The sequence below is a fragment of the Varanus komodoensis genome, unplaced genomic scaffold, assembly GCF_004798865.1.
Source record: "Varanus komodoensis strain SLA01 unplaced genomic scaffold, ASM479886v1 scaffold6_4, whole genome shotgun sequence".
NCBI classification, from domain to species: domain Eukaryota; kingdom Metazoa; phylum Chordata; class Lepidosauria; order Squamata; family Varanidae; genus Varanus; species Varanus komodoensis.
The window spans coordinates 3135123-3158794 of NW_025336347.1; the positions used below are offsets into that span (position 1 = coordinate 3135123).

The 23672-nt window shown below is 39.1% G+C and overlaps 1 protein-coding gene across 1 annotated transcript in view; it reads right to left on the reverse strand.

Moving 5' to 3' along the window:
- ITPR1 (inositol 1,4,5-trisphosphate receptor type 1) overlaps nucleotides 1–23672 on the reverse strand; it is a 267869-nt gene that overhangs the window by 156468 nt on the left and 87729 nt on the right. Inside the window, exons 5-20 of the mRNA XM_044451697.1 lie at nucleotides 21640–21726; nucleotides 19879–20037; nucleotides 17382–17480; nucleotides 15996–16079; nucleotides 15755–15901; nucleotides 13894–13989; nucleotides 13223–13267; nucleotides 7984–8138; nucleotides 6310–6409; nucleotides 5477–5637; nucleotides 5012–5153; nucleotides 3797–3955; nucleotides 2779–2951; nucleotides 2015–2134; nucleotides 1453–1647; nucleotides 603–854 (exon numbers count right to left, since the gene is read on the reverse strand). Of these exons, the coding sequence (XP_044307632.1) occupies nucleotides 603–854; nucleotides 1453–1647; nucleotides 2015–2134; nucleotides 2779–2951; nucleotides 3797–3955; nucleotides 5012–5153; nucleotides 5477–5637; nucleotides 6310–6409; nucleotides 7984–8138; nucleotides 13223–13267; nucleotides 13894–13989; nucleotides 15755–15901; nucleotides 15996–16079; nucleotides 17382–17480; nucleotides 19879–20037; nucleotides 21640–21726 (2174 nt within the window). The remainder of the gene's footprint in view (nucleotides 1–602; nucleotides 855–1452; nucleotides 1648–2014; nucleotides 2135–2778; nucleotides 2952–3796; nucleotides 3956–5011; nucleotides 5154–5476; nucleotides 5638–6309; nucleotides 6410–7983; nucleotides 8139–13222; nucleotides 13268–13893; nucleotides 13990–15754; nucleotides 15902–15995; nucleotides 16080–17381; nucleotides 17481–19878; nucleotides 20038–21639; nucleotides 21727–23672) is intronic.

The window sequence follows — 23672 nt, forward strand, 5'->3', positions numbered from 1 at the left end:
ATTCCCAGGCACACACTTGTCTGAAGATGGTTCCATCCCCTGAAGTAGTCACACTAGCAATTCAATGAAGAATTATATGAAGCCATACACATAACTGGATCGGGATACAGGAGAGAGCACTTTCTTGGTCACCCAGCTTACTCAGCCCCTGAGACCACTGGATGAGACACCCCTGTTGGTTCTACATGCACCTTTAGTTGCTTTGGAGTCTACCTAGACACGGTCTTTAAGGATATTGGCTCAATAGACTCCTTCCCTGATGATGTCAGGAAGGATTCACTGTAATTTAGTTTTCAGTGCCTGCTGAACACACGTTTCTTTATACAAGCTGTTCTTGATTGACCAGCCAAAGCTATATTTGGTCAGTTTGACTTCCAAGTATTTTAATTATCTATTATTACTATTATTATTATTATTATTATTATTATTGATGATGATGATCCATTATCATCATCACCATTATCACTGTCACTGTTATTAAATCTTTTCTTATTAATGTTGACTGCTCAAACAGACTTAGTAATTTATCAATAAATAAGAGTGTCAGGCTTTATGTTTGACAGTCTTCCTCTTAAAGAGCTGTTTGATCACAAAGTACTCACTCATTAATTGCAATTTCAGAAGGTATTTCTGACCACAATCGGGCATATTTCACTGGTGTCACTTGCTCCTGAGGATCACGGTCAACATGCATGTGCAGCATCAGCCGGCAGAATGAAGCTCTCAAGTCATACGGCAAATTTTCATCAGACATGCATCGAAGAATGAGGTCTACATCCAACTGTCCAGATATTTCATTTATAGCCAAGTACTGCCGATCAAGACACATTCTAGCAAAAAGATTCAGCTGGTATCTTTGGAAGGTAGGAGAGAAGGAGAAAAATTATTTGTTTGTACAGGAATTATTAAACTGCTGAAATACTAGGACAAAGCAATAACTCTGTGTCGGTCTCTGTGTAGTGCCTAGAAAGAACACTTAGTGGAGTAAATTTGTATTAGCTTGACTTTGGAGGCCTAGAACCTTTGAAAAACATTCTGTAATCCAACACCACTATTGTATATTCAGTTTCTGAAAATATACCAGGTAGACTACAGGTACTTAATCCTCAAAAACGCACCAAAAAGAAAAGGAAGCCATGATGCATTCCTTAAATTCATGAAACAAATTTAAGCAACATTCTTTACCATTACAGTGTGCTACCAGACAGTTTTCATACATTTATAATATGTAAATAAATTTACACAATCTCATTGGACACATGATCACTGTGCTAGTTTACAAAACTGTGACTGCAGTTGTATGAAACAGCTGCCAGGGTCAATTATTTCCTATAATCAACCTCAGTAACTACCACTTCAAGTAGATATCTTAGCCATTTAATAAGATTACAATTAGGATACTGAACACTTCAGATTATGATGCCATAGCCAAATACTGTTTCTGATGTTAACCTGTAGTAGCTGAGTACATCCCGGTCTTCCTTCTGCCCTTCTTTAGCATCCTGAGCTAGCTCTCTGATACTTTTACTGCGGACTTCTTTGTTGCTGTCTCTCCAGAATAACCAGACTTCTTCTTCATCCTCACCAACCTCCAGTGTATTCTCTCCAGATGATAACTCTTCAAATTCAAACCGAGACAGGACCAGCCTAAAAAAATGTGTGCAAGAAACATGCAATTATATAGTTCTATCTTCATAAATCTACCGCTTTTGTTTTTTAGAAAACAGCCTTTATACCAGCTAACACCACACCCTCTGCCAATTAATTATATGGTTTAAGCACCCTTAGACAGGTCTTATGTTAATTTTATACCCACTTCATCAGATAAGGATTAAAAATGCTTTGAGAATCCAAAAGGCAATCAATGTCCTACCACAAAAAAGCAATCTACAATTGATCTCCATTTACCCTGAACTGGAGGTAATGTTGATATGTCATCTTTGCTAGAATTCTGAATAGCGTAATTATCTCCTTTCTAAATGGAAGAATGCTCTTGAAATACCTTTCAACTTACTTAGTTTCAATGAGTATGTCTGCATTTGCTGGGTTTAACACAGCTTTACAAATCAGCTCCTGTGTCACTGGAATTGATTTGTTCATGGACACACAAAGGTCTGACAGGTAATCCAAGAACCTGTTGGGGAGGAAAATCCACAGCTCATTAATCTTTGAACAATCTTTCAAATGCTAAAGAGATGCATTATTGGGATGCTAACAAATATCTAGACTAAAATATTAATTTTAAAACTGTCATAGGAAACACATAGTTACAAGATGCATCTAGCTCACTATGCCATTTTTGGCCACCTGACACACCATTTTAAAAATCTCTCTTTTCTACAAAACCATGGCGCACAAGGAGCCTGGGATTATTCTTCTTCAAACAAGCAGCTGATTCCATTTTATTAAACTGCATTACTATGTTATAATACATGCTATAGGAACCCCAAAAGTCCATCAGATTTCAGCTAAGAGTATCACAGATCACACCAGATTTGGGAAAAGAAACAGGAGCAAAGATAAGTAACTTTTGCTGAACTCCTTGCACATCACTGTGATGTCCACAGATATCATCACCTCTATTGTGATATCATGCAATATCATAATAAGGAAAGTTCACAAGTATAATAAGCACAGTTATAAGGAGAAAGATAGAAAAAGGAATGGACACAGTCTACCTGGCCATTCTATTCAATAGATCCAAGCCCTATCAGAAACCCTGCTGAAGTTCTTATGCATTCCTTATTTTATCAACACAATAGAAGGTACAACTCTTACCTGGGCTCCCTGTTTTTTCTTACAAGGCTAACAAAGGTTTCAATCTCAGCAGCTGTTATATGCTTCTCCAACAGTTTACGATTATTATGCAGCAATGCTGTTATGGTGTCTTCTGCTAAAACATCATAGCCAATTTGTTTCTGCATGAAGCCAAACTGCTTGGCTATGTATTCCTTACAAATTAAAAAGGGAAAAGGAGATACTAAATTCACTTTAAAATCTTAAGAGTTAGAGGAATGGACAATTATCTATTTGTTTTCATTTGTGATGTAATTTGTTGTTCTTAGAAAAAGGACATGGAGAAAAGCAAGGTGTGATGCATATTTTCATCATAAGAACTGCTGATTGTATGCTGGGTTTGCAATCCTGGATTATGGCTCATGCGGTTTGCATAAATTATTTGTTGCCCTGGCTTAGTTACAATGATAAACAGAACCCCACTGGAAAAGCAAAAAGGAGATACATAAGCACAGCTCTTGTTCACAAAGTAAAAACAAAAAGGACAATTACAGAAATGTACACACAATGCCCTTCATTCAAGAAAGTATTTGCTTTGGCCTTTAGACTATGGTTAGATTCCTTTTGTTGTGTTTGTTCACATAGCACCAGCTTTATATTATAAAGAACCCGCCATATAAAACACATATCCAGGTAAATATTGCATACAGCTGCCCAATAAACTATGGAATTTTCCTGCTACATCTGTTATCAAAATGTCACTATCATCACCACCAAACATCCCACTATACATTGCTATCTTCATTTGCCAGTAATTTTGAATCTGAAATGTTTTGTTTACCATAGTTCTTTAAGGACATATAGATAAGAGATGCTACCCTCAAATAGAATTGTGAAATAAAACTTGGCTTTTCAAAAGTGACCATTATTGAAAATGAAGACCAGAAATGATAACGGTTCACAAACGTTTTCTATACAAAACAGTGGTCCTTTATGAGTAAATGCTAGAAAAGCACACCAGAAACACACCAGAATTGCCTAAACTCTTTTCTTTTCTAACCTGGTTCTTCCTATAGTCTTGCTGGGAGTGTCTCAGCACTCTATAACAGAGCCGGCAAATGTGTCTGAAAGGAGCATGGCGTTGGTCCCCTAGTTCTTCCAGTCTCAGCATCGGTCCATCTCCACAGTCAGTAAAAGGTGCTTGTAATAGCTTGAAGATCTAGCACATTATTTGAGGGAATAAGGAAGTACTTAATATCAGCATTAAACTGTAGCTCTCAGAAGAAAATGTCTGGTTTGAGATATATTGAATCATTTGACAAACTGAACATTTAAGATGTTCTTTATTGAAAATGACTTTCCTGAAGTTCTGAGTATGCTTACTTCCTTAACGGAAAGACTATTTCTTTTTCAAACTTTTCATCTTTGCTAAGGTAATCCTATTGTGCTTTTTAGAGATTTTATAGGTTCCTTTATATTATTTTATCTCTCGCTTCCTCTGAACACTTATGCATTAGGACTTCTAATGTACCTAAGGATTTTCAGACTAATGCCTAGATTTTTAAAAAAATATATTTATTTTAACTTGAAAACAACCTAAGAAACCCAAAGTGTTCATCTGGGAATTTAGAATGCTTAAATTGGCTGATCTGGAAAGGATGCTAGACTAAGCTAGGAGATAGTATGCTTTTTCTTTTATTTCATTTATCATTTGCTATGTCTCAGTTAGCTAATGCAATTACTTTTACATTCCATTTATTCTTTTATCATTGCCTTAAATGGCAGTTGCATGCATAACTGCTTCATTTAATTTGCTTCAATCGTTTTTAAGCAATGCATTGTTTATTGTATACCATGTCTTCCCTGTTTTATTGATATCTGTATTTTACCATTTCATCGTCTATTCAATATATTTTAAATTGAATTTATTTGTGATCCTTGCTTAATGTTCACACAGCATATGCTCACAGGAGTCAATTAAAATAGAGGAAATAAAGAATGTATTTTTCAGGGAAATCAGAATTTTGCATAGTATTCCAAATGCAACTGCACCATACACATTGATACCAAGAGCTTAATTCTTGTCCCCTTTTCTAATAACCACTAGCATGGAATTGGGCTTTTTCATAGGGTTTTTGCCATTCAGTGAATTGATAGTGATATGGTATTACATCCATTCCTAGATATGAGCCCCATCCAATGATCTCTGTCAAATATTTTATTTGCAACCATTTCACATACCAGAGTTTCTCTTGTGAAATACAACTTATTGTACCTGTTTCAGAATATTTTGCTCTCTCATTAGCTTTTGTCGCTCTCGGTTTGGCTTTGAGAACATCACTTCAAGTACATCTTGACCAGAATTGGTTCCTCCAGTAACAAAATATACTAAATCTTCCAGCAACTTTGTAACAGACCTACAGAAATTTTAAAAACCCAAGCTGTTAATTCAAAATGCAATATAAATGTATACCTACCCTAAATATATTCAGCAACTAAGTTAGAATGAAATAAAATAGATTATTAAATTCAAAGGCAATCCTGGAAATATTAGTGTAAAAGTTCAAAGTCTATTTTTTCAGTATCATTTGAAGGGGAAGGAATGTTACAATCAATGATAGCTTATTTTGAAGAAACAGGGCCAAAATCTGCCTTCTCTAGCTTGCTAATTTTTTGTTGGGGGTGGGTAAAGCTAAGGGGCAACATTTTTTTCTTTAAGCTTACATTATGATAATCTTACCTCCTTTCATTCTGGGTTATTGTTCCTTTTTCCAGCTTGCCAGCAATGGAACCCAACACCTTACTTGCATCATTTGCAAAGTCCAAGTCTCGAACTTCCGCAGGAGAAACTGGCACTATAGCAAAAGCTTCTTTGTCCTCTTTCACTGGAGAAGTGCCAATCTTAAAAGCAAGGCAATTTTAGTCATGCTCCAGTACAGAAAATGAAGAAATAGGGAAATAAGGTTTAGTAACACTATGATGTTATTAGGTGTGACACTATGGTGGCAAAAACTCTGTCCATTCTGGTGACATTTCTCAACTCTCAACATGCTAACAGCCTTAAATACATTTATTTTTTATTTGTAACAACTGTGCCATTGTCAACTGGAAATGAAAATAGTTAACAAGCTTTGATGTTATGTTCTAGCTGTAGCCTTCCTCTCTGACTATTTTGGCTCAGCTGTAAATAAGAATAGAGATTCTAGGAAGAGATTCTAACACTAGCACAAGGTTTTCCTGATGCAAGAACAAAGGAAGGCTTCAGTACCACTGGCACCAATTACTTCCTCAGTTAGCCAAACAGATAAGTAGACTCCCATATGACTTGTAATCAATCACATGTGACACACAAACACCTTTGGCAGAAAGTACCCTGGTTTGGAATCTTCTAAAATATGTTTGTTTTCTTTCAACCAAAGATTCAGAGTACCAAATTATGTTCTTGACATGTTTTTTGAAGAATGACCAAAAGCAGAATTGTGGCAACCAGAGACTTGCCAACCTTCTTCTCTCAAATAACATCACTGGTAGCAAGATGAGAATGGGAGAGATTCACTTCCTTGAAGGACTTACTTTAAGCATCACAGGCTTTTCTTCTTCTTTATCAATGGGGATATTGGTGCTGTGAACCCAAGTATTCGTACACAGATGTCTAAGTCTGACATAGGAGTTCCTAAAAGGACCAAATACATTTACAATAAGTTGGTCCCTGATGCATCATTTCTTCAGCCTCAAGGCATTTCAAACACATACACCAAACCTTCTCAAACGTTTTTGAAAAGAAGATTCACAGAGACTTTTAAATCACCTCAAATGTGAAATGGAGTTCACTCTTAAATTTCAAGCCATTCTTTACAAATGGAGTTATTTGAAGTCTGTTTCAATATTAACTCTATTTTTCTATTGAACAGTCTTCCCCAGGAACTGAGAGTCTGATTATTATTTATATTTAATTAATTAATTAATTTTTATAGCACCCAGTAGCCAAAGCTAGCTGGTAACTGCAGAGTTGTAACAGGATGCTGTTTTAGCATATTCAGTCATTCTATTGTAATTTAATGAACACTGTAGGACCTTCTTTTAAGCATGATTGCACTTAAATTAATAAATGGATAATTAAGAAATGGGTTCAAGTTCTAAAGCTAGTAGACAGTGAGAGCTTGAAGCAAGTTTCAATAAAATACTGCTTCAGTGTTTGACCACACACAAACCAAAAGTAACACCACTTTTAAAAAAGGTAAATAGAAAACAAGTCCACAAATTAGATAAAATATGGTAATAAAGTAAATATTAGCATACTCTGGCCAATTATAAACTTTTGTATTTGCTGGTCACAAAATTTCCAGAGCAGGTAGTTTGCATCATCCTTCCACCCCTTTGTATACAAGATCTGCATTAACCGTTTTCTTTCATTACGGCAAGGGCTAGTGTCGCAGGAAACTGGTCTTAGTGCATTTTTGTTATAGAGCATAGCATCATGGTTTCCCGCAGTAACTAGGAATCCCATACCCATAACATAAATTATTTTATCTGTTTAACTCTTAGCTGTTGAGAATTTTGCTTTTTATACTATTTTATCATGTTGTTAGTTACCTTGATAATTTTCAAATAGCAAGACAGGATACAAATATTTATAATAGATAAATCAATCGTGCATAATCCCCATTGCCAAAGCTCACAGGGAATGAGGAACAAACATGGCCTACTCTTGGGTTCCTGAGCTGCCACTGACTTGTGCAGCACATGCAATTTAGGTTGAAAAGCAAGCGTAATGTGTTGTGCTTCTAGTCGTGAGAAAAGCCTGCTGGATGAGACTCAGGGTCCACCTAGTCATTCTGTTCACACAAGGGCCTGCCACCTGCACAAAGGAAATCCCCAAGCAGTGCCTGAGTGCAACAGGACCTTCCTGCCTGTATTCTCCAGCAACTGTTGCACATAACCCCACTGCCTCCGGTAACAGAGGGAACCATCAGGACTTGTTAGTTCCGCTCCTGCTACAATCACAGAATGCCTTTCTTATTGGCTGACACTGAAACAGGAAGAAGGGTCAGGCCCCAGCCCTTTATTTGCCTGCTCCCTGCATGGTTCTTTAAGAACAAACACATGAACTGGGCACTAGAAAGAAGTCTCTTCAATTTGTTCCTGCAAAAATGCTGTCCTCTGTGAAGGTCTGTCCCAGCTATGTAAGACTGCCTAGCAAATAGGCTAGCTTGTAAAGGATGCCCTCCATCATGTGTAGCATCATACCTTGGAACAAGGCTGTCTCCCCCTCGCAAAGTAGTGGGATCAAGCTCAAAGATGGAAGAAATGTCATTTCCTTCAGGCACAGAGACTAAAGAGTATGCCATCTTTTCTGGTGCATTATGTGATCCCCTTCTGGCTGCATCCTGGTCTGGATCTAGCTGCAGGAAAAAATGCAAACCAAATTTTAGTGCAAAGTTGCCTGCCCAGTCTCAAAAGCAAGGTATTCTATATAAACCTAACTGTGGAATCCATGGCTGTTGTTGAACCAACCCAAATGTTTAACTAGAAATCCCAAGCCATGAAATGCCAAAATACAACTAAGATTAACAAGCTCTTGGTAGAAGACCTACAAAGGCATTTAAACCATCAAAGTTAGATTGTATCTGTGCCATTGAGACACAATCTAGATTTTTCCAGAATTGCTCAGAGCCATAAAAAGGAGCCTTTCCTGACAATTCTATTCAATTCTATTTAGATTTATCAACATGGCAGCTGTTTATTGTAAGTCCAAGTAAGTCTCAACACATCTGCATACAAGCCAAACCAAAAAGGACATAGCTTCTGAATAATGAAAGCAGAAATGAATAATGTTTAAATAAAAGTATTTATTAGATTATTATTATGGATGCAGATTTTAGAGCAAACGCAGTTAAGGTCACAATCATCTGCATGTTTAAGCTCACAAGTAGCAGCATGCCCTAGCCAGCTGGCTAGGACACTCCAGGAACTATTTTTTCTTATAAAAATATAAGAAAAATGCCTACAATTGCACCTTAATTCATATTAATTAGAAAATGGCTATCCTTGAAGGGGCAGAGAGAGGAAAGAAAAGTAAAATGTTTTTTCTCCATCTTCTTTTTTTCTAATCTGATGGTGTAATTGTCAGAAACCTGGCTTGCAGGAAAGCAATGCTGAGTACTGAGGACAGAGGTTTTTCACTTCTAGAATACCCTCCACATGGACCATGGGTCCTCAAACTACGGCCCAAGGGATGAATCCGGCCCGCCATGCCCATTTATCCAGCCCGCGCCACCACCCCCTGCCCAAATGCATGCTCACCGCGCAGGGGAGAGGTGGTGGCTTGCTCACTTGGAGATGGTTTTGGACTCACTGGGAGATCTCCCAGTGAGTCCAAAACCACCTCTGAGCGAGCGAGCCGCTGCCTGCCTCCCCCGCGCACCTGCATTTGCCGCTGCCTTGCAGTGCAGGCTGGTGTCGTTGGCTTGCTCACTTGGAGATGGTTTTGGACTCCCTGGGAGATCTCCGAGTGAGCGAGCCGCTGTGTGCGCTCAACGCACCTCGCATGCACCCAATGACGCCTTTTAACTGGCCCCCTATTGAAAAAGTTTGAGGACCCGACATAGACAGACATGAAACATATGGTTTAAAATGAGGCTTCCCCACAGTATCTTAGAGGAAAACTTCAGTTCCCATGTTGTAAACCATCCCAATACACCAATAGATGGATGGTCTAGAAAAGCTATTAATAAATATAAATAAATGCTTTCATAGATAGATTTGTCTGTAAAAATGTAGATGACTACAAACTATACAAACAATGTAGCAAACATAATAACCACAGGTGTGCACTGGCAAGCATGCAAACACACACAGAGGAAACCCTTTAACTCTGAATCAAACAGGGAAAACTAAAGTAAAATATATGGTAATAAAAAGATTCGGCACACAGCTTCCTTACAGTTTGTGCATAGAGTGGTAAAATGCAAGATAAAAGGTAGTATTGATCTCCTGTACATATTTTGGCTAGTTATTGCAAAGAGTATGATAGCAGATTTACAGTTCAAAGAAACTTGAACCTTTGAAGTGATTCTTGGGAAAAATTGTTAATAATTTATGCTGCCAAAAAAAAAAAAAAATCAAGCAAGGGATTGGCTGAGCCTTTGATGTCCTATTTTACAGCATGCTTATATAACCAAAGACATACACATCATCTTTTGTTTGAACGGTTTTTATATCGGTATATGCCCAAAAACAAAAAGAAAAAAAAAATCACATCTAGCCTGCTTATGGTCTTATTTCGCCATCTTGTGGTGAAAAGCTGGGAGAGAGAGAAATACAGAACCATTGCACATTCCCCTATTGATCTGTTGTACAACCCTCTATGCAAATTCTCCTCAGGACTGCTGGAACAAATATTTTTCTATCTGACCAGAGTGAAATGATGAAGTGTCTTGTGGCATCTTGAAAACTAACAAATTCGTTCTGCATAAACTTCTGTGAATTAGAACCCACTTCCACAAAAGCTTGTATCAGAATAATTGGGTTAATATTTAAGTGGCATAAAAATCTTCACATTTTTTTTTCTGAAACAGACCAAGATGGTTCTGGAAAGCATGATGGTAATATATCCCTTTCAATCAAGAAAATGGCTGTGTGGGTTGTACTTGTGTAATTGTCGTAAGTACCTACTGAATCTTTCCTGTGACACAATTTGTGATGAGCAACTCAACTCACACCATCCCTGAGCTTGCAGCATTCAACACCCCTTAGCATGGTGCAGTTCCAATTTCCCAAAAGTGATCCAGATTCCCACTCATGGGATGCCCTACTAGGGAAAGAAGGGAGAAACTAATTTCACTGATTTTTACTTGCCCCACAGTGCCCAATGTACTACTCATACTGTTTGGTGGGGGGGGGGGTTCTGGCCCCTCAAAGCAGCTGCTACTCTTGATTTTAGGGCCAGGGTCAGAAGAAGACTCAGTTCAGACTACATAAGACCCTTCACAATAGAAAGGGTAGAGAAGTCTTCTGCTCAAGCTACAGTAGTGAGATGCTGCAAACCAGATTTAATATTCTTTGGTTAGATAAACTATTGTACTGACTTAATTTAAAGCAAATCCTGGTAATACATCCTAAAGGAAGGCTTGCTTTAATCAGTACTCCAAGCTTCAGTAATTCTCTGCTTCACAGATCAGCTCACCTTGAATAGAGAAAGTGGGCAAGTTGAAGGAAGGCTTCTTGTAGATACCAGCTACCATGGAAGCTGGCATCATTCTAGATTTAGATGAAGACAGCTTAAATTTACCCTTCTGATGAATCCAGTTAGTCTGTCTGGTACAGTAGATGCCACCACTATCCCATAACAGAGCCATGAAGTGTGTGTGTGGGGGGGGGGGAGGTTTGGAAAGCGGCAAAATTAAGGAGAGCACATTTTTATAAATTCTCCCACTCCCCATAACAATCCATATCTTCCTGCAATAGGACTAGTTGGAGGAGCTTAAACCTTCTTCAACCCAAACTGCTAAAAACAAAAGGCTTAGAGCTGAGGGCACAATAAAACCTTTGAGCATAATAGAACAGGGAAGAAAATGTTTCTGAATGAAGGGAACAAAAAAATAGACAATTTCTTCCCACTGTCCCACATACACACATTCCCTAGTCCTAAAGCTTGCTCAGGCTGTGTAGTCTCTTTCAATTCCATGATGTCAAACACTGGTTCTATCAATAATTGTTATTCCGGTAAAAAACAAGAGAATGTTGACTTTTTTTTACTCCACAAACACATCAAAACATGTAAACTGTGCTATTTTATATACATTCCATGTCATTTACATGGTTAAACACAGTTTGGATTTGATACTGGCTACATTCCCCATGTCACACAAAACCGCAGATTAGCCTGACATACACAAGAATAAGCCTGAGAGAGCCTCATCTCAAGCTCTTCCTGCTGCTGATTCCTCTCCTCTCACACAGCCACGAGAAAGTCACCACAGTCTTTTCCTCTGTTTCCTATTGGACTCTGATTGTCTTTTTGTCTGAACCGAGAGTCCTGTGGAACTAGCAGTGCGGAATACAAGTTTAATAAATCAATAAATAGATGTATAAACTGTATCTTTCAATTTATCACACACTATGACCAGCTACTAAACAAGCCAACTTCAAGCAATGGTATATGAAGCTAGCATATTTAAACTGATAGTCAGTATAACCCAAATACCCAGTTTGGAAGCACTGATAAGTCAGTGTGTGTGCACACGTGTGTCCTATCAGCCTAAAGTCTACAAACGTTAAATGCTGTACCTCATTTACAGATGTTTACACCTGAAGAAAACTCTCCCTCTGTTGGCAGAGGAGCAAAGATTTGTAGTTCCACCTTTACTATATGTCTAGGCTATGCTAGCTCCTTTCGAATTGTGTGCACCAGATGTTAGCAGCAGCAGCTGATATTCTGATCCTCACATTCTGACCTCACTTCTTGAAAGAGGCACATGACCATAGTTTCCTCTTCCTACAGTCTGGCACACAATCAGCCTCTGTATGTACCCTGAAGTATTCGATCTATGGGAAGAGAGAGTGAAGCTACAAGCTAGAATGTGTTGCAGGGAATGATTTAAGCACACAGGGCAACTCTGTTTGCACGTTCAGTATATTAAACCATTTTGTTGGAACCTTAGGCATACATGATCAGAAACTGGAAGATTCGATGCATCATTCCACACCTCTTACAAGCGGTCCCATCATTCAAATGATGCTGCCTCATTCCAAGATACAGCCTCACCCTAGTGTGAAGAGTCCTGGAAGCACTACTATTGTCCAGAAAGCAAAGTCCTAGCCTGAATCCTGGATGACAAACCAAAAGAGGCAATGAATGATGACGGAATCCAATGTTAACTGCAGTTGCAAAAGAATGCCTGCTCAATTTCCTGAGAAATGTTCGACACAATATATGTTTCTTATACAAGAGGAAAAAGTTCCTCCAGTTTCTACATGTGCGTGTCCTTGTGTATATGGAGGGTGGAACTAGATGGATTTGTAGCATGCAAACAAGCAAAATGTGATTTACAATGGGCAGAAGGAAAGCAAATGCATTTACCTAGATAAATGCATATGACCACTACCTGGTTATCTATATAGGCAAATGTAGTATTAGAAAGCATAACATTAAATCTTTCATCAATTAAGGTGGCTTTCATTAAGATGGCTAAGTTTTGATTTGTCCACATGCTTGCCAATCAAGATCATATCAGGGTCTGTGTTTATACCAGTGTACAAATTACAGGGGGGAGGGCCAAAGCAAGTATGCTGCCCTTACTGTTTGTGCTGGCCTCTTACAGACTCTCTTTAGAAACATACAGGGCATAATATGGCTACAGTTCAGCATGGGGGTGGATGGAACTTGTGGATTTCAATCAGATTCTCCCTACATCTTCCCCCGTAATCTGAACACTGGTCAACAGCCCTTGATTCGAGGCAGGAGGGTACTCTTGCCTGTACTTACTGAAGACTGGCATTCCTGGTAATCTTCCACATAGTCAGGATTTACCTGATGGAAGAGAATCACAAGCAAGTCAAAACAACCACTAGCCTTTCCATCCCAAGTCTTTAACACAGTACACAGCAAATTTTATTCTGCAGAGTAAATGCTACATGGAAATGCATAAAGTGCTATCACAGCTAAAGTATGCTGTCTACTCACCAAAAAAACCCAAAAAACAAAAAGCACTAATGTACCTATGAAGCTGGGGAGGGAAACAAAAAATTCAACAAAGTATGTTAGATCAGCTGTTTTAAAAAGTTAGTTAATGTTAGGAAATACATTTGGGATATGGTCTTGTGTGTATGCGTGAGAAAGAGAATGAATGAAAACCTGTTCAAGTTATCACAATGATTTAGAACCATTTTCAGGGTATTTATTCCTTAAAATACTTCAGCAAGAGTGCATGTGCAAAACCCTACAGCAGCCCAGCAATATCTGTAGAATTTAGTGTTTGTTGCAAGCTCCTATCATAATAACACCAGTGCTAATAATATATGATGGTCTGAACTAACACAAAATCTTTCCAGTGATTTGCAACTCTTATTTTTGTTGTCCAGTGTTCATGCTGAATAAGCATAAGGTAGGAAGCCTACAGGGAAATGGTGCACAGGAGCCCCTTTTGTGATACATACCTCTGCTGCCAAATAGTGTCCAGTAGCAAGATGCTTGAATCGAAAAAGGCTATTCCAATATCCTGCTCCACCCCGACAAGGGTCATGTTGCACTACCTTTAAAGTCATAATAAGAGATGTTACGAGTTTTCAACACAGTGACTAGAAGTAAGACATAGGAGAAAGAGAAAGCACTTATCTACAAGGATGCTCTTTAAACAGTGATGACAGAAGAAAAAGTGATAACATAGTTCCCAAATTTTCATCCAAAAGTTATGGATACATAAAACATGTTTGTCATGGTGAATTTCCCTGTGTGGGATGCAAACTTAATAAGCAGCAGAACTTGCAGAAAAGAAACTTCATAGCCACACTCAGAGAGAGCAGTTGACCAGCAATGCAATTCATGTATTGTAGATATGGGGAATTAGCTACCTTGCCACTGCAAAACACCCTTGCTGTCAAATGTAACCAAAAGTACCAGCCATTGCCTGCCACCCCAGAAGTGCTCAAGTAGCACTGGCTTTCTGCCCTTTTCCTTGTCATGACTGCAAACCAGAGAATTGTTATTTCTCCCTGAGATGACAAAAACCAGCCATCAAGCAGGCTTTTACAATTCCCAGCTGCACCTTGGATGAGCTACCCATATTGCAAAGCATTTTTAAAATTTTCCACCCTACTTTTTGTAAATATTTGCTAGTTTAATTTTTTGTCCACGTTTGTGCAACAACTGCTGTTGACAGTGCACATATGTGGAGCCTCACATGGCCAATGTACAGCAGAGAGCCTGCACATCACCCACCCAATTCTGGCAGCTACCCATGCAGGGCACTGCTCACAAAGGCAGCGGGTATGTGGTTCCCCCCCCCCCTTTTGGTTACATCTGTCTGCAGTTGCACAAATGCAGGTAAAAAAGCAACAAAATAATGCTCACAAATATATGCAAAACATTAAGAGTGATCATTTTTATTTTAAAATGTTGGGCAACCATGGGAAGCCTCTAGAAAGATAATTCTATAATCAGAACAAAAAAGAAATTTAAAGGGGTTGAAAAGTTGTGGTTGAACCCTAAACAGCTCATGAGCACAGTGGGGAGTGTGGAGACAACTTGTTCCTCCTACTGTGTTTCCTGAAAAATGTAGGATGGGGTGGGGCAACAACCCACAGCCCACCTATAAGTCCACCTCGTAATTGTCTGTTGGACATACTGGAGAGTGTTCACATAACAATCAATCCACTATGGCTTATTACCAAGGTGGATAAGCATGTGAAGGCACCCAATCTATTTCTAAAAGCAATCAAGATAAATTTCTGCAACCAATGCTATTTCACAAAAGCAAAAACATTGTTTTCTGTTGTCATTGTTACATTAAATGTAAGGGGGGAAACGCTTAACAGAAAGCACATCCATTCCTTGAATATTCACCAGCATTTCCCAGCAGCGAATCATGTCATGAACACTCCACTCTTTAACAAAGCATGTCAGAAAAGTGAAACAAACAAATGCAAACCAAAGGGCCTCATTTGTCCATTTGGGTGCAAACATATCCACATCAGAGTAAAATTTACCCATGTATGTGTTCCATGTTAGATAGATACACTAAAATAAACAGCAGAAACAGTTGTTTCTTTTAAAATCATAATAGTAGTGATTAGATTAAAAATTGGTTCAAATCTAGCCTATTTTTATAAATAACATGTACTTGAGAATATATTGATGCCTGCTTATAAATCTAGTTGGTGTTTCTGGGTAGGAAAAAAAATCTATTCATACAGGACGGCAGAAAAAAGCTCTTCTGGGCAGACGGGCCTTTTTGTCAAGGTTTAAATAAAGCCAACACCTACTACAAACCCATTTGAACAATCTCTTTGCAAACTGTACCTCAACTTCCCACAGAGCTTTTGAGCTAGTTGCAGAGGTAGCCGACTGTCTGCCAGTGGTTCTCAGAAAGACATGCTGCTTTTTTCTGTGCTCATCACAAGTCAGAAACTTTTCCTGCTCTGCATGGAACAACCGTACTACATCACCCTGCAAAGGTAATGAGAGGACCAATCAGTAGGAGATGCAACATTCCTGTGGAAAAAAATTGAAACTTATTAATGACATGCACTGTCCAATTTACCCCTTTTAGGATATCATCCTTATTATCACTCCATTTCATAAAGAGGACTATTTTCCAGCTTGTATTGCAGTTCACCGAGTTCACCTACAGCAAAAGAAATGTGCACAATCTATTATACTAGGAACATGCAGTCAAAGCAATGGCCCGTCTTCACATGCCTCTGAATTATTGCAAACAGTGCTTCCACTATTGGGCAACATAGAAAATTTACAGATAATTAAAAATAAATTAATAAGCTTTCAAATACCCTCTTGTTGTTGTTAGTCGTGAAGTCATGTCCAACCCATCGTGAACCCATGGACAACACTCCTCCAGGCCTTCCTGTCCTCCACCATCCCTTGGAGTCCATTCAAGCTCACACCAACTGCTTCAGTGACCCCATCTAGCCACCTCATTCTCTGCCGTCCCCTTCTTCTTTTGCCCTCTAGTCCCAGGCAATTAATGGGATATGATAGGTTAGGTAAGTTGTTTAAGTTAGGTTTAGTTTTATTTTAAAAAATTAGATGTTTAAACTGTTTTACATGTTTGCATATTAGATATAAACTGATATAAATTTACATACTGAGATTTTATATTGCACCTTATTGTATTTGCACCTATATTTTTATTATAGGTCTTTTTGCATATTTGAGAAATTGTTGTGAACTGCCCAGAGAGCTTTGAGTACAGGACACAATAGGAATAATAATAATAATAGGGTGGAGACAATGCACATTAAACATGTGGACAATATTAACAAAGTCAACAATAATGTTAATTTAAGTTAATGTGAATCAAGATACTCTCTGAACAAGGATTTGATAACTATGATTAAGGCTGGCAGGAAAACCTAATTTCTAGCTAGACAGCAAGAAATTGCTCGGCTCAATTCCGTGGCATAGCAACATTTAAGAACTGACATAGGCAATCTGGTGCCCCCTAGATGCTTTGGACTAAACATGTCATAATCCTTGATCACCAGCCTTGCTGACTATGGTTGATGGAAATTCTAGTCCAAAATACTTTGAAGGCACCAGATTGCTTATTCCTGCTTAAGAGAGTAGGAGCATTAATCTACACCATCACGGTGTAGGAGCTTTGTACCTGAAGTGAGAAGTATGGAATTAGACCACAAGGCCCGGATCAACAACCTTGTTGAGGCTGTAATTCTGAACACACTCACATGAGAGTAAGGCTGCAAACCTGTACCCACCTACCTAAGAGTGAGTGCCACTGGAAACACTGAATAAGGAGCTGGCTGTTGGCAGTAGGCACTCTCCTACAGATAAATTGTTTAAATATTATTCATACTCTTTAGCTGTGGCTTCCAAGAATCCCCTTCAGCTCATATATAAAACTGGATGTTTAAGCCAATAGCTCTTCACTGGGTTGGGTGTTCTAACTTACCTCATTGCAACCAGGATTGTCCACTAGCTGATGACTACTAGCATGCAGGGGCTGCCCGGCGTTAACAGGATTCAAAACCACTTTGTCCCCTATGACCACCTGAAAAAGTAAAATTTCAGATGCACTATTTAACAAGACACGGAATTGTGCAGGAGGCCTTGTTTTTAGGGCTCCCTTCACCAGCATTTATACTTTGAGGGTGCTATGAAAGTCACCAAAGTTAGATTTTTCAATCCATTTTACTTTTGAGACGAAGAGCTCAATCTTGCTTCCCATTGGCTATGCCAGGGAGCAGGGAGGGGAGGAGCCAGGGACAGACATACCCTGTTGTCATCCTGGCATGCTTCCCTCCACTTCCCCAGTGCTTCATTCAGGTGGCAAAAAATAGCCATCCAGATGAAATACTTGGTGTGAGGGGCCATGGCAGCATAGAAGACCGCTGCTGCACCTTACTTCATGCCTCCACTTTAGAGGGTTGCATGTATCTGCAAGGAGGGCACTGGATTGCACCTAAAATAGTTTTTCAGATCACACATAACAGAATGAAAGTTACTTTATAAACCACAAAATGTCTAAAACTGTTAAATTGTCCAAACCATGCTATTTGCCTCAGTAGATGTCTCATTGATCATGAGCCTGGTTTATGGTCTCAAAACATCATTTTGCAAGAACACTTATTGGGTTTGAACTTATGCACATGGAGGTTCCCAATCAAGCCTGAAGCTTCTTGAATTCAGATGGTATTTAAAGGCTTCAATTAGCCTTTATACTCCCTGAAAAGAATTGAGCATCTGTGAAGATCTGAGCTGCATATTTGGCAGGTAGGTGAGCTGTTGCACAGAGCTGAGGCATGCACAGGGGTGCAAAACCTATTCCACAGAGTGATCACTGATAAAGAATAAAGAATAAGCATGGGCCAGCAACTGCCAGAAGCTCACACCCAAGCAGGGCCTTATTAATAGGAACTCCCTGAACTTGCTCCTCCTTTCACTGCTGCATTCCCAGTGTCAGAAAGCCACCATGGGCCCATGGACTCAGAAGGACTCATCCCTGCTGACCTCCAAGACTCTCCACTCACCACTGTCGCCTCCATGAGTGGGTGAGAGGCAGTGGTGGAGGGCAGGCACATCTGTCCACTGCAGCAAAAAGAATGACGTGAAATACCTGATTAACAGGATCAAAACAAGTAACCACAGTTTGGTTAAATTGCCAGGACATGCTGATTTCCATTAGTCTAACTACTCTTTTAGGCACGGGAAACATTGTGCAACAGGTCACATAATTGAACAAATCTTAGTTACACAGAGGTGTAGAATTTTTAGAATTAAAATAACATTTTGAAAACAAAACAAATACTGTCTGATGAGAATCTGTGAGATTACAGAAGATGGATGGCTGATGAAGTGGAGTTCTTATTAATGTATCACTTTATAATTATTCTTCAAGGACCTTTAAAACCACCTTTAAATAAGTCATAGTAGCATGTGTGAGTGTGTGTTGGGGGGATGAGAGCAAGTGAGTAAGGCAGGGGAGGGAGCTGAGCTACTTCACACAATAAACATATGCTACCATGGCTTATTTAAATCATGGTGCATACCAGCACATGCTAGGGGCCGTTAGCCTAATTACTCATTACTCATATGGGTATAGCTTGTCATGTCATCTGAATCCAATGACATGGCCTGTTAGAGGGGAAACAATGTTCAAATAACCATGGATTACCCACTCACAAAACTTTCAACAGTCATTGCCTGCCATTAGACTAATTATCTGCTTGGGCTATGCAGCTTGCTGGGCTCCATGAACCTGGGCTATACTGTTTGTTGGAAGGAGAAACAAGTCACCCATCACCTGTTGCTGGGTTATTAGAGAGTCGCTTCCCCCTCAAACATCCTATGCCACCTGGTTCAAATGATGCAAGGTGCACAAAGGAAGGTGATTGGACCATTTACACCTGGCATGCATCAGCTTGCACTAAAAATTTAAACAACCCACTGTGACTTATTTAAGCCAGAGTTGGTTGCTTGATCATGGTAAGTGGCCTCAGAGAGTCTCAAGGCATATTGAAGTTGTTATTTATTGTATCTGAAAATTTCATGCATGCTGCTCAACATAAATCAGTTTAACTTTCCATTAAATTCCTAATAACCCCATGATCATGATAAAGTTCTTGTTAGTACAGTACTATAAACCTAGATATCTTTAATATATTAATGTACTGTTAAGTTAACAAAATGACTTGGTATTTTTAGAACCATTTCAAATCAGTGAAGATTAAAGCAGCTACTGTTCCAGTCTTTAAAAATGTTCCTTGTTTCCAAAACATCTGTTTCCATAGTGATTCACCTCCCACTCTCCGTAGTCCAAGCAAAAAAGACACTGGTACTCTGTATCAACTGCTGTGCACTTAATTAATTACAGAAAGTATGCTACTGATGAAAACCTTTGCAAGCCTGCATCACACACACCATTTTGTCTGACACTCCTGTAAACTTACACTATCTCCTATGGAACGCAGTTTGTAGAATGGTTGTATGTAGAACCAGGAGCCCTCATTGCCAGCTTCATCCAGTGTCACCCTCATTGCATTCTTCTCTAGCAGAGCTGGAAGTCTTTTATTTACTGTTAAGTATTTGTTGCTTTTTAAATGCAAAAGCTAAAAGCAAATAAAAAAGAAGGTCACCATAGGCAAGATTTTAAAACATTTTTTCTATGAACAAAAACCAGTATCATTTCATTTCTAAAGATCATTTCATTTCTAAATATTTTCCTATGTGTATCAGAAAAAAAAGAATCCCAGCATGTTCCAGCCAACATGAACATAGGACTGTGCCTAATGCTGTTGAAATTCCAGCACTCTTCACACAGAGAAACGTGAGATCATTTACATTATCAAGCCAACTTACTAGTATCCCATGATACTCTTTATTTGTGGAGTTAAGTTACAAGTTGAGCTTGTAACTATCTATGATTCTTGCTGGAACTTTGCTCACAATAGGCCAAAGTATGTAGAAGACCAATATACTTAAAGCTTCCATGAAAGATGCTGCAAAGTAGCCTTTCCCAATCTGGTGCCCTCAGATATGTTGGACAACAACTCCACTGACTGAGCTGGTGGAGGATGATAGGGATTGTGGTTGAGCACTTCTGGAAAAGAGCAATAGGTTGGCGTTGGCTGCTTTCAAGAATATTAAATAGCCAGAATTGTAAGTGTGCAAACCTTTAATAGCTACAATTGCACTTTTCCTTGCCACACCCCTAGAAAGAATGTTATACTGAAAGGCGGTGTCTGACTTCCTATATATTTCAGGGATCTTAAGTTTGGGTTCCCACATTCAAAGTCACCATTCTAGCTAATGTAGCACATTAGCCTCATGAGTATACTCACAGCCTGCTTACTGTGAAACACATTTTGGATAAAGCACCATGCTGACATACAGAAATTGCCCAAATTGTTACATGATCTACTGAGTATCAGTCAGCTTTGCTATGTCCGTAACAGCAACCGCTAAACCTACAACGTAACGGATTCTACAAAGTGCATGTCTGACATTCATTCTCCTGAAGAGTGAACATGCGGAAATAGCCTGATCTTTAGGTACTGTAAAAACAGGTTCAATACCCTTGCAAGTGTGTGCACAGAACTGATTTCTCCCACTTGCCAGAAAGGATGCTTCAAGCATTCAAACAGTTGAGTCACAAAAAGCCTGAAACTTATGCATGCCAAAACCTAGTCATGTGCCTTGAGGCAGGGGAAAGAGACAAGTTTTGGTGGACATTACCCTCTTTCCTAAACCATGGAATTACAGTCAGATAACAGAGACTATTTGCATAACTTCTCCCTGGAATATATGAACAAAATAGCATCACTCTCCCACTGGCAAGTCTAGAACTGCTATTCCCAGTCTCATCTCTTAGCAGAAAATGACACTTTGGCAGATTCTTGGAAGCACACACCTCTGGTGGCCTCCCTCCTCTATCCTAGCCCTATAGGTGAGCATTCAGAGGAAGGAAAGGGAGAGATTTGTGTGCCTTGCATAACCTTTGAGCCTCTTAAGGTTGCTCATATCACAAAAGCATGACCTTTTTAAGTTAACTGAACAAGCTGTGCATGTACCTTTAATTTCTCTTATTAGATATCAATTTTCTAATTAAAAAAGGTGAAAATGAATCCAAAGAAACTAGTCCAGATCACTCAACAGCTCTAGCTTTGGGATGCTTAGAACCTTGCAACATCTTGAACACAGACACCACATACCTGGATAACATTGCCATATTGGATAACCGTACCAAGCAGCTTCTTATTTTCTGTCTCATTTTGCTTCTTCTCCAAATCTGCAGCATGCTAATGTTAAAAAAAGAAAAAGAAAAAAGCATGTGCTGATAAGCAACAAGAAAGAAAATGTGTGAAAAAATGCTTTCCTTCAAAAAAGCAAGAATATCAGGGTAAGGATGGGAGAGTGGGTAAAGCAGCTATTAACTTCAAAAGCAATAGAATACCAGACAAAATACCATAAATGAACTATAGTAGAATCAGGAAGGTCTGTATCTACAGACACTGACATTACAGTGTCATGTATAGTTTGGTCCACAGTGTTCCAATATAAATGTTATTAAAAAAAAATACCACCCCCAACATTTTATTTCTATTTTGCAGGAAAGCTACAAATGGGTAATGATTCTTAAATATGTAGGAATCTCTGGAATTAAGCAGATGTATAGAAACTTAAAAATTGAAACAATGTTTTAAAAAAACAAAAAAAAATCTGAAAAGAATCGGAGTGTTTACAGAAGACCAATGGCAAGGGAATATAAGTACCAATTTATTTAAAATTATTTTGGGGTATCTTTAAGTGTTAACACTTTCAAGAAGGATACAGGGATCTAGTTCACACTGTAAAAATAAACTAGCATGGCTTATTTAAATCCTAGAAAATAATAGGCAAGTACAGGGTCTGATTTCCATAATCACCATGTGTATGTCCAAACCCAGTCTTGTAGGTGGAGGAAACAGCCTTTCATGGTCTGCCGTAGGGCTATTGAAATATTGTTTCCCTGTCCAAGAAGCTAACCCACCTAGGTTCAGACAACAAAACAAACCACACCCAGGTCAGGATTATGCAAATTGCACCTGATTTCAATAAACAGTGATGGCTTGCTGTGATCACAAAATCAGGTTATTGTTGGGCAGCAGCAGAGAAAAGGTTGTGAGCCGCCCCGAGGCTTCGGCGAATGCGGCGGCATAGAAGTTCCCCTAATAAATAATAATAAATAAAAGAACAAGAGCTGGTGGAAAGATTCAAAGAAACAGGGAGCTCTGAGTTTACTGATACAGCTCATGGCTGAAAGTAGTTGGAACACTGAATGTTCAGAAAATGCTCACCACCCTCCCACTCCCACACCCCCAAAAAAGAATAGATATTGCGACTACCCTGCTCAAAGAATGGAAAGCTTATAGGAGCTATGAGACTGAGGATGCAACACAAGTAAACAAACAAAAGAAAACCCAAACAAATGCATCTTCCAACCCTTCTAGAACAAGGCTGGATGAAGTCCTGAACAAGAGTGCTCTTCTTGCCAGTGGGTAGAGGGGCACTGCGGCAGTCTAGTTTCCACTTGTATATACCACCAGCAAACTCAGCTGGTCAAATGCCTATCTATTTGGAAGTGAAACAAGCCAACACCACAAGACGGCTGTAGTTTGCACAAGCTCAGACCCCACACTCCATAGGCACACAGAAGTTGGAATGCTGTATTTATTTTCCAAGGCATACAATCAAAATAGGCCAGCTAGGATGCTGTTTTCAGGAGCCATGGAAGGCTGAATAGTGCCTGGACAAGCAAAACAGGAAACGGAGAAGCAGGGTTCTGGCAGTGAGTCAACTGGTATATATAAACCTCTAACTATGCCTTATAGTATCCTGGTGAAGAACATGGCTGATTAGTAGCTGGACAGAAGCACTCTGGATAGAAGCAATCCTGTTTCAGGGTGTGGATATACTGCAACATTTTGCTGTAGGTCTTATCTGTGGGTTGTTCTGCCTTTAACAAGAACCAGCCAGATGGCTCTCGGAAACTTTTCTATGCCCTTGTTTGCACATATACACACAAGCATCTGCTAACTGAAGGTATGTGCCTGCACATAAGAAAGTTTTGTCTGTGAATAACAGCTATTGGGTAATAGCTCCTAACAAACATTTAATGAATTTCTCTAACCTATTTTAAAGCTTTCTAAGCTGGCAACCTTCATTCTATTTTGTTGTAATAAATTCTATCAATTAATTATATGCT